Source organism: Furipterus horrens, unplaced genomic scaffold, assembly GCF_987537825.1.
Source record: "Furipterus horrens unplaced genomic scaffold, mFurHor1.1.pri manual_scaffold_2, whole genome shotgun sequence".
Lineage (NCBI taxonomy): Eukaryota > Metazoa > Chordata > Mammalia > Chiroptera > Furipteridae > Furipterus > Furipterus horrens.
Window position 1 is genome coordinate 186219699 of NW_028327172.1, and position 13251 is coordinate 186232949.

A 13251-nucleotide genomic window follows, 5' to 3' on the forward strand; every position below is an offset into this window, starting at 1 on the left:
TATGTGTAGATATACATATGTGTGTATATATATATGATAAAGCAAACAGCAAAATGAAACTGTGTAAGTTAGGTAATGGGTAAACAGGTGTTCACACATCAATTCCTTGAACTTTTTTGATTTTAAAATTTTCATAATCAAATGTTGAGGAAAAAATGTTCGAAGATAATTGTTTAAACATTTAGTCTACTTAGTCAATAAACATTTACTGAGTACTTACTACATGTAAGGCAATATAAGGAATACGTAAATTCATAAACCGGGATTTCTACTCTTAAGGAATTTAGAGTCTAATTATGGACAAACATAACTAGAATTCCTGAAACTGGACACTACTCTAAGAAATAAAATTCAGATAAAGTACTAGGGGAGTCCATGTACATTTAACATTTGCATGCAATTACAGTAGTCCCTTTCTCTATCACGGTTCACTTATTGTGGCCTCACTGTATCACAGGATTTTAAAAAATATTATATTTAATTATCTATTGCAGATTTTTCGCTATATCGCAGGATTTTGTGGTACTGTATACGTATGTTGTTAAAGTTACGTAGGTTTAAGGGTGTAGAATATGTTTAAGAACATAAGTAGTATTTATAAAAGTGTGGAAAAGGTTAATAAGGGAGTGGGAAAGGTTAATAAGGGACTGGTAACTGTTTATAAGTGTGTGGGAAGGGTTTATAAAGCCTTAAAATATATATAAATACTAAAATAAATGTAAGGTGCTTACTACACAGATTTTCACCTATTGGGGGGGGGGTCTAGAACGTAATACCTGCGATAAGTGAGGGAATACTGTACTACCAAAAATTGGTCGTACTAATAAAAGAAATCACCATTTGCTTTAATTGTTCTATACTTGCAACTACAAATAATTTTATGTAAAAATATTGACTAAATATGCCATGATTATTGTGTCATATTGAAGTGTCCCTTTTGTATAATGCAAAAGGTGGTAAAGGCCTCTTACCATAGAGGGCTTACTGACCTTATATTATAAGCCCAACACTATGTACTTTAAGTAGGGATGAGAACATCAAGTTATTTATTTTTAATGGGACAACTGTAATAGAACAACAACAACAACAACAAAAATTAAAAAGTTATTTACCCTTAACATGGGTAATTTATTCTCTTCTCAACCCTGCTGCCCAAAAAGTTGCTAGGGTTATAAATTTACACAGACAATCATTGTTATAATGCAAAACTTACTTCCTGAAATAACTTTTGAAAAAAATGGCTCCATTGAAGAAATAAAATACATGGGTGGGCAAAAGTAGGTTTACACTTGTAAGTACAGTTATTCTTATATTATTAATTATTGTATTATTATTAACTTACTTTTGCCCACCCAGTATTCAAAAGTACTTAATGTGTATATATATTGGTTGATTCTAGGTTAGGCTGATCAATAAACTATATAGTGCAATTAATGAAAAGTTCCCAATACACAACTACATTATACATCCAATCTAAAAAGCACAGAAGACAACCTTGACTCTTACTCTACCACCATAAAAAAATCACCATCTGTACTTTAATATACTTCCTTCCAAAATTTCCATAAGATTCTTTATGTGCTCAATGAGTCAGTGACAGCCCATTCACTTGATTATGTTACCAGCTACAAAACATGAAACAGCACACTGACCTCAAGTCTACGGGATAATTAACGACTTAAGAAGACATTCTGAGGAGCACAAATACTTTTGATATTTTTATTGAACAAAAAATTAAAAGCCCAAATTCAGGCTTAGATAAGTAATAAAAACACAGGAACGATACAGATGCAAACTGCAATTTAAGGTTTTCTAATTCTAACTAAAACATTTGTTCTATCAATTCATTTATAAAAATACTCTAATTTCAGAACTCAAAAATACTACTCCTTCCCTATAACTTTACCTAATAATCTTTAGGAAATAAATATTTCATGATGAAATCCCCTTTTATCATGAGCTGTAATTAAAATATAACATTGTATTAATTTTGATTTGATATATATTTAAATTACAAAAATTTAGTTAATGTATCAGCTCTGTCCAGAAAAAGTTCAACCATTGTTAATATAACGAGAACAGTTTGTGGAACATCGATGTAACTTGGTAGCAAAGGAGAGTGGACTGGAATGTGCATGTGTGAACAATGATGACTTCGCTGTACTAGTCAGTGGGGGCAGTCAAGGGAGCATGTGTACTGTGTAGCCATTGCATTCAAAATGACTGAATGAGAAGAGCAATGAATCTGCATCAAATTTTGAGTTAAGCTTGAACATTTTTCCTTGAAAACTATTCAGATGACTTGGGCAACTGGTGATTGGCAGCTTCATAACAACGTGCCCACAAATGCATCACGTCTCATGCAGAGATTTTTTTGGCAAAGCATCAAATCACCCAGGTGACTCAGTGCCTCTCCAGACCACATTTGGTACCCTGCGACTTCTGGTTTTTCCCCAACCTAGAATCACCTTTAAAAGGAAGAGATTTCAGCCCTGGCTGCTGTGGCTAAGTGGATCTAGTGTGGGCCTGTGAGTCAAAAAGTCGCCGGTTCAATTCCCAGTCAGGGCACATGCCTGGGTTGTGGGCCAGGTCCCCAGCTGGGGACCTGCGAGAGGCAACCACACCCTCTCTTTCTCCCTCCCTTCCCCTCTCGCTAAAAATAAATAAAAGCTTGAAAAGAAAAAAAATCTTTAAAAAAAGGAAGAGATTTCAGACCTTTGATGAGATTCAGGGCAGCTGATGGCGACTGGGAGAACTGTGTGAGGACCCAAGGTGTCTACGTTGAAGGGAACTGAGGCTTCACTGTCCTACATACAATGTTTCTCGTATCTTCTTCAATAAATGGATACTTTATGGACAGGCATTTGTACAATACCACACAAAGTTATAAATTTTTCCTTTCTTTATTGTAATATGAATTTTTAAGATCTAGTCTCTTACCAACCCAGGAGAAATTTTAACAAGAGTTCTTTATATGTATCATGGTAAGGTGGAAAAATGTGTAAACAATGGAATCAACCACTAAAAAGTTCAATAAGGCACACTACCTTTGATTTAGTCACACAATTGTTACTTAAAAATAACTTACCCATACTGTGGTGCTCCTGTTTTAATGTCTCCTATAGTGACATGAACATCATCCTCATCATCATCACTGTCACTATCACTATCATCTTCAGTCTCGGTCACTTTCTATACCAACATAAAGAATTTTAAAATATATTCAATAATCCATTTCCATATCTAATATGAGTAACTGAAGTAACCATTTTGCAATTAAGCTAGTTTCACAGAAGAAAAAAAGTTACAAGCTCACAGGACTGCTACTTCAATTCATTTATATCTTCAATGTTTTACATGATAGGATAAGAATGTGAAAACCTTTTTTAACCATCATCTTTTAATAAGTAATACCTCATGTTTTTTCCTACTATTTATAACTGCTCCTCTTGCAAAAAGGATCTACAGTAATTTACTAATATGTAGATAAAATTATAAAAAGTATTTAAGAAATTCTTGGTAAAAAGAATACGAGGTTAAGAGGAAAATAATTAATTTTAAGATTCACAGTGTTGTGGTTAAAAAGCAGTTTACTTACTCCTGGAATTCATATACACCCAGAAGGGGTCCTGCGTGCAAATGGCTGAGGAAATACTTTGTTTCTATGAGAAGTAGAGCCATTTTATGAAGGCAGTTTTGGCTCTAAAAGGCTGTTTTGAGCTTAGTCACATAATAGTAAATTTAAAAAGGAGAACACCTAGGCTAAAAATATTTGTACACAAATTCAAAATTGCAGAATAAAAATTTTTTTTAAACATGGTCAGAATGTTAAAAATAGTCATAGGGACTCATAATATGTTCACACCTCTCAAAAACATCACTTTTAACAGGTATGAGGTCAAATACTGTTACTTTTTTTTTTTTGCTAAAAAATATCACAACCAAATGGGTTTTAAGACTCAAATGTCTGCTTTGAAAATCAGGGTATTACCTATTTTGTTGTTCTACAACTATTAAGTTCCTTGAAATAGACATTAAGACTTTGCATGTGTCCTATTTCATCTGAAATCTTTCCATTACTTCTCTTTGCTATGGCACTGGGTGAGGTAGGCAACATAAGAGGGGGACAGATCAAGCTGGATACTGGACGTATTAAATTTTAGCTTTATTTCTAAGTGAACACAAAACTTCTGATACAGATTTTAAAGAGATAAGTAACTAGATTTCAAAGCCTTATGTTTACCGGTTTAGGGACGCCATTTTCAGCAGTTTCATCTTCAGTTCCAGATGGAGGATTATTAGCACTACAAACAACAAAAATAAATACATATACCTAGTATTACTTTTCAGAAGTACAGATAGTGTATATTGGTATTTTTAAGCTATGTCTGATAGTTTCCTAAAATTGGCTCCATTGGATGGTAAGAAAATGGATGGTAAAAACTACCTACCCATCTTACTCTGCTATTCCTATTCCTCATGCCTTGCATAAAACAAATAGTCAACATCAGAAATAGAATGGAACTGTTTCCAAAATTTGTTAAAGATGTCAAATTTGCAATTGATGGTGGGGTACAACTGGAGGGTTTCTTTTTTACATTTTTAAAATATGCAACACACTTAATCAATTTTACTTATCCTAAATATTTATCAAACATTCGCCATGTGACAAGTACTACTGTAATTGCCAAGGACTATGTAACAGTTTCCTCTTTCAGATCTGTAAGATCTCATTCACTTTTAGTATTCAATTAACACACATGTTTCTGCCTGGCTTTCTGTTTCTTCAATTTTACTGAATATATGTTCCTTGTTGTATAACAAATAAATTTTAAGATAAAAAATTTTATTTAAGACAGCCTCCCAATTTGGTAACAATAACAGCTGCAGACAGATACATTAAAAAACTAATTGCTTCTGGCTGCTGTGGCTCAGTGGATTGAGCGTCGGCCTGCGAGCCAAGTGTCACTGGTTCGATTCCCAGTCAGGGCACATGACTAGGTTGCACATCAGGTCCCCAGTTGGGGGCGTGAGTGAGAGGCAACCACACAGCGATGTTTCTCTCCCTCTCTTTCTGCTTTCCTCTCTCTCTAAAAATAAATAAACAAATTAATTAATTAAAAAAAAACAAATTGCTTTTTTAAGGCCAGTTAATACCTACATTTGCCATTACAGCAAAATTGACACAATAATAAGACATTCTTATCCTACTACGTCTTCTTTGCAAGTGTCTTATTCTCAAGCATATAGCCAATAACTATCATATAAAACTTCTAGTACTATAGTAACTGGTTTCTTATAATTTTAATTATTATGATATCCACAATGGAAATTAGCTATTAACCTCATTTTATTGATAAGAAAATCCAAGTACAAAACAACTAACAATTATTCAATAGCATTTCTAAAATACAGTACAAATGTTGATCTAGTTCAAAGATTTCATTAGATTTTTGTTATCTTCTGAACTTCACTCTCTATCAAGCATTTTCTATCTAAATCAATTTAATCTCTATCTTGATATTTTATAACATAATTTTCAAATAAAGGAACATGAAGAATAAAAACTGATAGCATATCTGGTAAATTCACCGTCTTCCTGCTTGACCCAAGAAAACAAACCGGCAACTATATGTCTTCAGTACATTTACCTCCTGCTTAAACAAGCTTCTAGGTGGCCATAAAGAAGTTCAGCTTGTTTATGTCACAAAACAGTATGATTAGCCAAAACATGGATAGATAAAACATGAGAGAATCGGACACAACATAATGTAATTATTAAAAACAGAGGTTTTAACAATGAGTAAGTCACAAAGAAACTGGGGGAACCTCTAATAACAAGGACTCAGCTCACCTAGGACAATGCAATAATGTACCAAACTGGATACTAGAACACAGGTTTGATGTTCTCTTTCCCAATAAACTTTTAAAAGTTTTAATTCTCTATCATCATTAAAATGCTAAAAACATGATAACATTTTAAGTATTTTCTAGAAAAATAAAACCTTAAGGGTCGATCTTTTCCACAGGATGAAACAAATTTAATAGCTCTCCAAATAAAGTCTGAATAAGAAATATAGAGATTATTGACAGTGATGCTCAGGGAAGGTAAAACATGCCTCTCAAATAAATTTAATCAAGCTGTGTATTGAGGAATTAGAATCCGAAAATAAGCTCTAAGATTTTTATCAAAAATACTATTATTAACAAAAATAAAATAAAAAATTACCTCATAAAAAAGTGTATTTAGTTGTGACTCTACCTTGTTATCAAGTAATTTCTTGACTATTTGAGAAACAGGGCACAACAAAATATTTAATTACTTTCCAAACTATAAATTACACAAATTCTCACTTTGTGGTTAAGGTTAGCTTTAGAGACTGGACTGGATACATAAATTTAAAAACAAAAATGTCAGATTATATAGCACTAAGTTTAAAAAAAAAATGCCTTCCCATACACAGGAGTTTTAAGTGGGGAAAAATACTCTTACTTTCAGCACCCCTAAAGCTATTTCTACTTCTCACTTCCTTCCTCCATTCATTTGTTTTTAAGTAACAGCTTTGAGGCAGTAATTCATATACCATATGATCCACTCATCTGAAATGTACAACTCAATGGTTTTTAATATGTTTAAAAAATAGCGTAACAATAACAACTAATTCCAGAACATTTTCATCACCCCAAAATGAAACCTTGTATATGTTAATCATTCCCCATTTTGCCCTGTACCCAGTCCCAGCAAACACTAATTACTTGGTGTCTCTATGGATTTACCTAGTCTGCCCATTTAATATAAATAGAATTATATAATATGCAGTCTTTTTGGGACTGGCTTCTTACGCTTAGCACGTTTTCAAGGTTTATTCACATTGTAACACACAATTCATTCCTTTTTCCTGCCAAATAGTATTCCACTGTATATATATACCACATTTTATCTATCCATTCATTATTTGATGGATGTGGGTTATTTCCATTTTTTGGCTATTATGAATAACACTGCTATGAACACTTGTGTGGAGCAGGCGCTCGGATAATGTCCTTTCATTCAGTGTCATTTTCTTATAACGTCAATGAGATGGGTAGGAATGTAACTTCTGTTTACAGTATATTGATTAGACTATGGCAGAATTGTTCTCATTATAGGTAGTTTCACCTAAATTTGCAGAACCTATAGACAATGTTAAGTGAGAACTTACTTTGCAAGTTTTTGCGTGGATGTATGTTTTCATTTCTCTTTTAGAGTATAGACTTAGGAGTGGTATTCTGGATCATATGGTATCTCTTTGTTTAACCATTTAAGGAACTGCCAGACTGTTTTCCAAAGTAGCTGCACCTTCTTACAATTCCACCATCAGTGAATGGGGGTTCCAATTTCTCCATATCCTCCCCAACACCTGTTGCTGTCTTTTATGACAGCTATCTTAATGGGTGTGAAGTACTACTTCATCCACTTATTAAATCCAAATATTCTTTAAAAACTAAGCCCTCGGGTCAGCATATCCATTAACCTGTATGAGTGAGCTGTTCTGAAATTTACAATTCAGTTTCTGGCTCCCTGTACATGTTCTATAAATGATACTCATACTTTTCGAGTAATCTAACAAAGGGAACTAATCTTATGATAATTCCACTTTGCATTTAAATAAGCACAAAATGCAGAAATAATCAAAGTACATTATACCATCAGAAATATTGTGAAAGTAGTAATTTAAGATTATTTATTTTAAAAAATTTTTTAAGTTAATACTTTTTTCTTGGCAGTCTAATGGTTATATCGTATACCCCACTCGAGCTTACTTAAAAGTAAAAATTACTTAACAGAGAAAAGTAGTTAAACCCTAACTTCAAAATCTTTGTCCCCTAATCTACCAGCAAATAAAGAAACTGGTATGAAATCAGGTCCTGAAATAGGAATACACTCCTAAAGTTTCAACGTCTTCCAACCTTTAGTCCAAACATTGTAATCAAATCAATGAATTTTGACAATTTGTTGACAGAACCACTGTATCACATGATCTGTGTTAAGAACAAGAAGTTTTACTAACCTGGTATTTTCTTCTTCTGGCCTTTCAACTTCATTTTCATCTACCAAAAAAGAAAATACATAAATAAATAAATAAAATTAACAAAGTACTCTTAAAAGAAACCAGTAGTATGAAAATCTGAAGTGATCATCACAAGCACTAACCTAGGTCCTTTGCCAAATCACTGTGCACATGCACGTCCCATGGGCCTATAAGCATATCCAAAGTTAGATCACTTTATAATGACTTAACAAGATATGTCTTTTATGAAAAATAAAAATCACTTTACTTCCATAAAAATAAAGAGGTATTAAATACTTCTATATCTTTGTAAAATAAATCCTACATATTTGCATTTCAGATTATTAGTAATGCTTTTCATCTTGCCACCAAAGACAAATGATTTGACTTTACAAGTTTATCAAAATCAAAGTTTGTCAAAGTCACATCATCAAGGAGCTACATGGTGCCCAAACATATACTTTTACTATATTAAAGACAATGAAGCATATACATTTCTGGCAAGGAACAAATATTAAGTTTCACATCTAGTATCTGTAACAAACAAGGGGCTGTGACTTAATGAAAGCTAAAAAACAAACGCCTAAACAAGTTCCTTTCAAAAAGGAAGTACAAGATACATTAAATTTGTTTTGGAAAAAAAAAAATACATAAGATGATACTGAAAACTATAAGCCTAAGGGAAATGTGTTACTTCTACGATGTGGGTTAAAGAGCAGTCTCTTAAATAAGAAAAACTTCACCTTAATACATACAGGAGACATTCGGGGTTTTCTGTATGGGCCATAATGTATTCCATCTTTTCTTTATCTCTCTTAATTAATTATTTTTAAGCACGACTTTCAGACAAGGAGGTACCCTTGCAGGTGCATTCCATACAAACTGACCATCAAGAAACAAGACGTTAGTTTTACAGCATCAACTTTATTACCTATTACAGAATGACTGTAGCTTAAAGAAAGGGATAGGATGGGCATCCTAGCCAAGGGGCTTGAAGAGACAGAATACTACTCAGAACCGATATGAAAAGAGTAAAGAGTGAAGAGCACGGAGGCGAGGCGGCCCAGGAGTTGCGGTGGGGCGGAGGGCGAGGTTTGGGGCCTGGGCCTGCGTCCCAGACCCCAGGCCGACCCCGCCGCCGCGGGCTGTGTGGATCGGGGGTGTGCGCTGGGCGAGAGGACGCCGAGGCGGACGGGGGAACGCGCCCACCGCGCTCGGCCTGACTTAGGCCAAACCAGGTTCCGCAGAAGCCCCAGGCGCAGCAGTTAAGGGCCCCGAGAGGACGACTGTTTGCCCGCCGGGAGGGGAGGCCTGGGAGAACCCGGGAGAGACAGAAGGGACAGGAAGTTCCGTACCGCCATAGAGCCACTCTTCCTCCTCATCCCCTCCGGTCCCGCCGCTCAGCTCCGACACTAGGCGCTCGACCTCGCCGGCCGACATGGCCGCCCCGAGCACAACTTAAAAGCAGCGGTCAAAAGCCCCCTCCACCCTCTTCCCCAGCCTCGCTGCCCTCAGACGCAAGAGGGGCGCGAAACCCCCGGTGAGCGAACGAAGAAAGCGCGAGACTCAAATCCACTGGACACCACACGGCGGGCGAGGCGGCAAAGACGACAGCGGCCTCGGCCCGCCAGCGCAGGCGCAGAACCCTCCAAGCGGTGCGGCGTCTGTAAGTGGATTTGCTTCCGCGGTGACGGCCACCTGAACATAGTTGCGCGTGCGCACCGTAATTAGCCCCGCCCCTATGTACTCCCACTTGGGCTTTATAGCGCTGATTTCTCCCGTAGCTTCCTGTGTAAACTAGGGTTCCCTTCCCCCAACCATTGCTGTAATAACCCGTATTGCCTTTGCCTACGGAGTACTCCATTGTTCCGTTCTGCTTCTGGTGCTTTCTGCTTTTAATCTCAAGAAAGGCCTTATTTTATTCTTATTATGTTGTACAGCCTTGAAACAAAATAGCTGCTTATCGATTCCTGTTTCTTATTAAATAAGAAATCATAATTCATGGCCACTTTCTTGAAAAATTAATTTTGACAGCAAACAAAAGCAAAACTAATTATGAATAATGCCTTTTCCTTGGTAAAACAAAGCATTACAGTTAAGTTCAAAGATCCCTTCACCCACTACCATCCTTTACAAAAGCAGCTTTTTTCTGCTTGCTGTGATTTGTTTACTGTAAATCATTCTTAAATTTTCTATACATTTACTTCAGTTGAATAGTATGGTTTTAGTGGGAAATCCTGAGGTTAATGAGTCTAAAAATGTACAGTACAATACATTTTTTTGTGGATTGCTTTTTTTTTAATTGTCTTGGAGATCCTTTCATGTTACTACATATATATCAAACTACGTCCATTTTTAAGTGTGTGGTAATATTCCATAGCATGGCTCTCATAAAGTGAACATGGCTATTTCTCTGTTGATATTTAGATTGCTTTCAACTTTACACCTTAACATACAAAAAAACCCTACAATGACAATTCTTGTCCATGACTTCTTGCAGACTTGTACATGTTCGTCCAAGATAGATAATAAAGTATGTGCAGTTTTTATTTTATTAGATAATGCCAAATAAGGCCACTTTTGAGAACGTATCTTTCAAGAAAATGACACGATTGGTCACAATGGTGTTCTAGTTCTTAACTATAACTACATACTTCCTGACTTCAGATGTTTCAATTTCTCATCTATAAAATGGTAAATTTGAATTAGATGATCTCTAAAGTCCTTTTCAGTTCTGAAGTTTTCAAACAAGACACTTTATCAGAAAGAAATCTATTTTAGTTTTGAAAATCAATCAATTTTTCCATACTCTATAATCAATAAATATTGGGTTGTTCTTTTTTCATTTATCTATTTGACAATTACTGAATACCTGCTGTTGGAGAACTTGGAAAATAAAGATGTAACTAAAACATAGTCCTTGCCCTTGAAGAGCTCTATTATGAAAAGGTAGTAAACAATTTTAGCTCTCCTACAAGGGAAAAAGTGCATATGCCATAAAAGAAGCAAAAACAAAATGTTTACAGCCTACTAATAAGATATTTTGTGTAATTTTAAGAAATCATGTGATTTTAATCCCCCTTACTTTTGAATACTCATCTATCTGCTATTCCTGGTCTCTCTTACCTGTTTAAGATAATCCCTGCATCCTTCTGAAGTCCGTTGAGTGAGATATAATTAACTTTGTGAAACCTTTCCTAAATTCCACTTTATCTCATCCTATTTCTTTATTTATTTAAAAAATATTTATGAAGGGTCTACCAAGTATCAGGAACTCTTCTAGGTTATATAGATTCAGCAATGAGAAAAACAAAGTCATTCTCTCATGAAGCTTTCATTCTAATGAGGGGAGAGCCAATAAATGTAAATGTGCAATACATCAAGTGGTGATGAGGATTTCCTTGGTATTTACTGACAGTGATGGAATAAAGGTTTTACATTCTGCTTGGGACTGTCATAAGACAATCACTTATAGTTCTGTTTATCATTCCATGAGCATATAATGAACTCTGGTTGTTTCATGGAAGAAACTATTGCTTTTTGCTGAGAGGGTCTCTTTTTTCTTTAAGCTGCCTTAAATGAGCTTGACTCTCAAGGCTTTACTTAAGCTGAACTGAAGAATTACTGGATAATAATTGATGCATCAGAATTGCCTTTGCGAAGGTAGCATTTGAGCTAAGCTTTGAAAGGAAGATTTCCACAAGCAGAGAAGCCCATAAATCACTAATAGCCAGTCTTAAAAGTCCTCTTCCTGCTTGCTTTCAAATTGAGTTCCTTGCCTGGATAAGCTTCCTTAGTTAAAGGTGTCTTTATCTTCTTACTCACCAGGGAAGACTTCAAAAATAGGTAGCCTGTAAATATTGTATAAAATTATGACCTTCCCAAACTGCAATACTCCATATATTCTGATTACATTTGATTTCTATTTTATATTATTTTATTTTATTGTTTGTAATCTGTTAGTTTTTGACAAAACAAACAAACCACCAAGATCTGTTTTAATATATTTATTTCTGAGAATTACTGAAAGGAAATGCTTAGTGATATTAAAATGAAGACAGGAGTACAAGAGTTAAAGATCAAATGAAAGTGCTTTGTTCAGTATCTAGTAGATAGCAAGTACTCATAAGTGTGTTTTGAATGAATATGTCATTTAGGCCCAAATGTGCTATTTGCTGCCACCTTTAAATACGTTGCTTAAATTTCAATGTTCTTCACTTTCCTCATCAGTAAATCAATCTATTAAAATAAAATTTTACATCTATTTCTTGGGGGGATAATAAAGATTAAAGTGAGGTGTCAAATGTCAAAGCATTTGACATCTTAGTGGCAAGCAGGTGATGGGTTAGGTTTCAGGACTTTTTTCTTTTGAACAACCTGAATAATTGCACGTGCAGAGGTTTTCTTTTTCTCTAGATACTTTCATTAGTAATTAAGTCCCAATTACCCATCCTCCTCTATATTCTTACATAGTTTTTAAAAAGATTTTATTTATTTATTTTTAGAGAGAGGGAAAGGGAGGGAGGAAGAGAGGGAGAGACACATCAATGTGTGGTTGCCTCTCGTATGCCCCCAAATGGGGACTTGGCCCGAAACCCAGGCAGGTGTCCTGACTGGGAATTGAATGGTGACCTTCAGTTTGCAGTCTGGCACTCAATCCACTGAGCCACACCAGCTGGGGCTATATTCTTACATATTTTAACACTAAATTTTATATTGTCAGTTGTTTCTAGAACATTGTATCATCCCCTGTTACATCTACACTGTTTGTTATATAAACTGCACACTCTTTAAGGGTGAAAACAATTCTTTTCTGTGGTCAGTAGATCCTGTCTTACAATATCAACCACATGGAAAGTGCTTAGTAAAGCCTTAAGTTGACCATGCATATGGAGGACTTAGAAATGAGGTGAGGGGAGCTATGCTTGATTTTATGAGGAATGGGAAATAATTGCTGGCTGTTTTTAGCAAAATACAAATCACATTTAAATAATGTAAATCTGATTATCTTAAGCATATTATTTTAGCTGGAATTAATGTGACTCTGCTATAACATTTGAGAGCAAGAAATGGAAGGAAGGAAATTCTGACACATGTTATAATATGGATAAACCTTGAAGATATAAGCTAAGTGAAATAAGCCAGTCACAGAAAGACAAAGATAGAATGACTCCATTTATATGAGGTATCTAGAGTTGTC

The 13251-nt window shown here is 35.1% G+C and overlaps 1 protein-coding gene across 25 annotated transcripts in view; it reads right to left on the reverse strand.

Moving 5' to 3' along the window:
• FIP1L1 (factor interacting with PAPOLA and CPSF1) overlaps nucleotides 1-9710 on the reverse strand; it is a 73225-nt gene extending 63515 nt beyond the window's left edge. For 12 of the 25 annotated variants that reach the window (XM_090266883.1, XM_090266869.1, XM_090266882.1 and 9 more), the window contains exons 1-5: nucleotides 9407-9710; nucleotides 8195-8239; nucleotides 8052-8091; nucleotides 4244-4304; nucleotides 3089-3192 (exon numbers count right to left, since the gene is read on the reverse strand). In XM_090266883.1, the coding sequence (XP_090123009.1) occupies nucleotides 3089-3192; nucleotides 4244-4304; nucleotides 8052-8091; nucleotides 8195-8239; nucleotides 9407-9491 (335 nt within the window). In that variant the 5' untranslated portion in view covers nucleotides 9492-9710. The remainder of the gene's footprint in view (nucleotides 1-3088; nucleotides 3193-4243; nucleotides 4305-8051; nucleotides 8092-8194; nucleotides 8240-9406) is intronic. The other 13 variants (XM_090266887.1, XM_090266885.1, XM_090266878.1 and 10 more) reach the window with 2 other exon arrangements.
• Between the last annotated feature and the right edge of the window lie 3541 nt (nucleotides 9711-13251).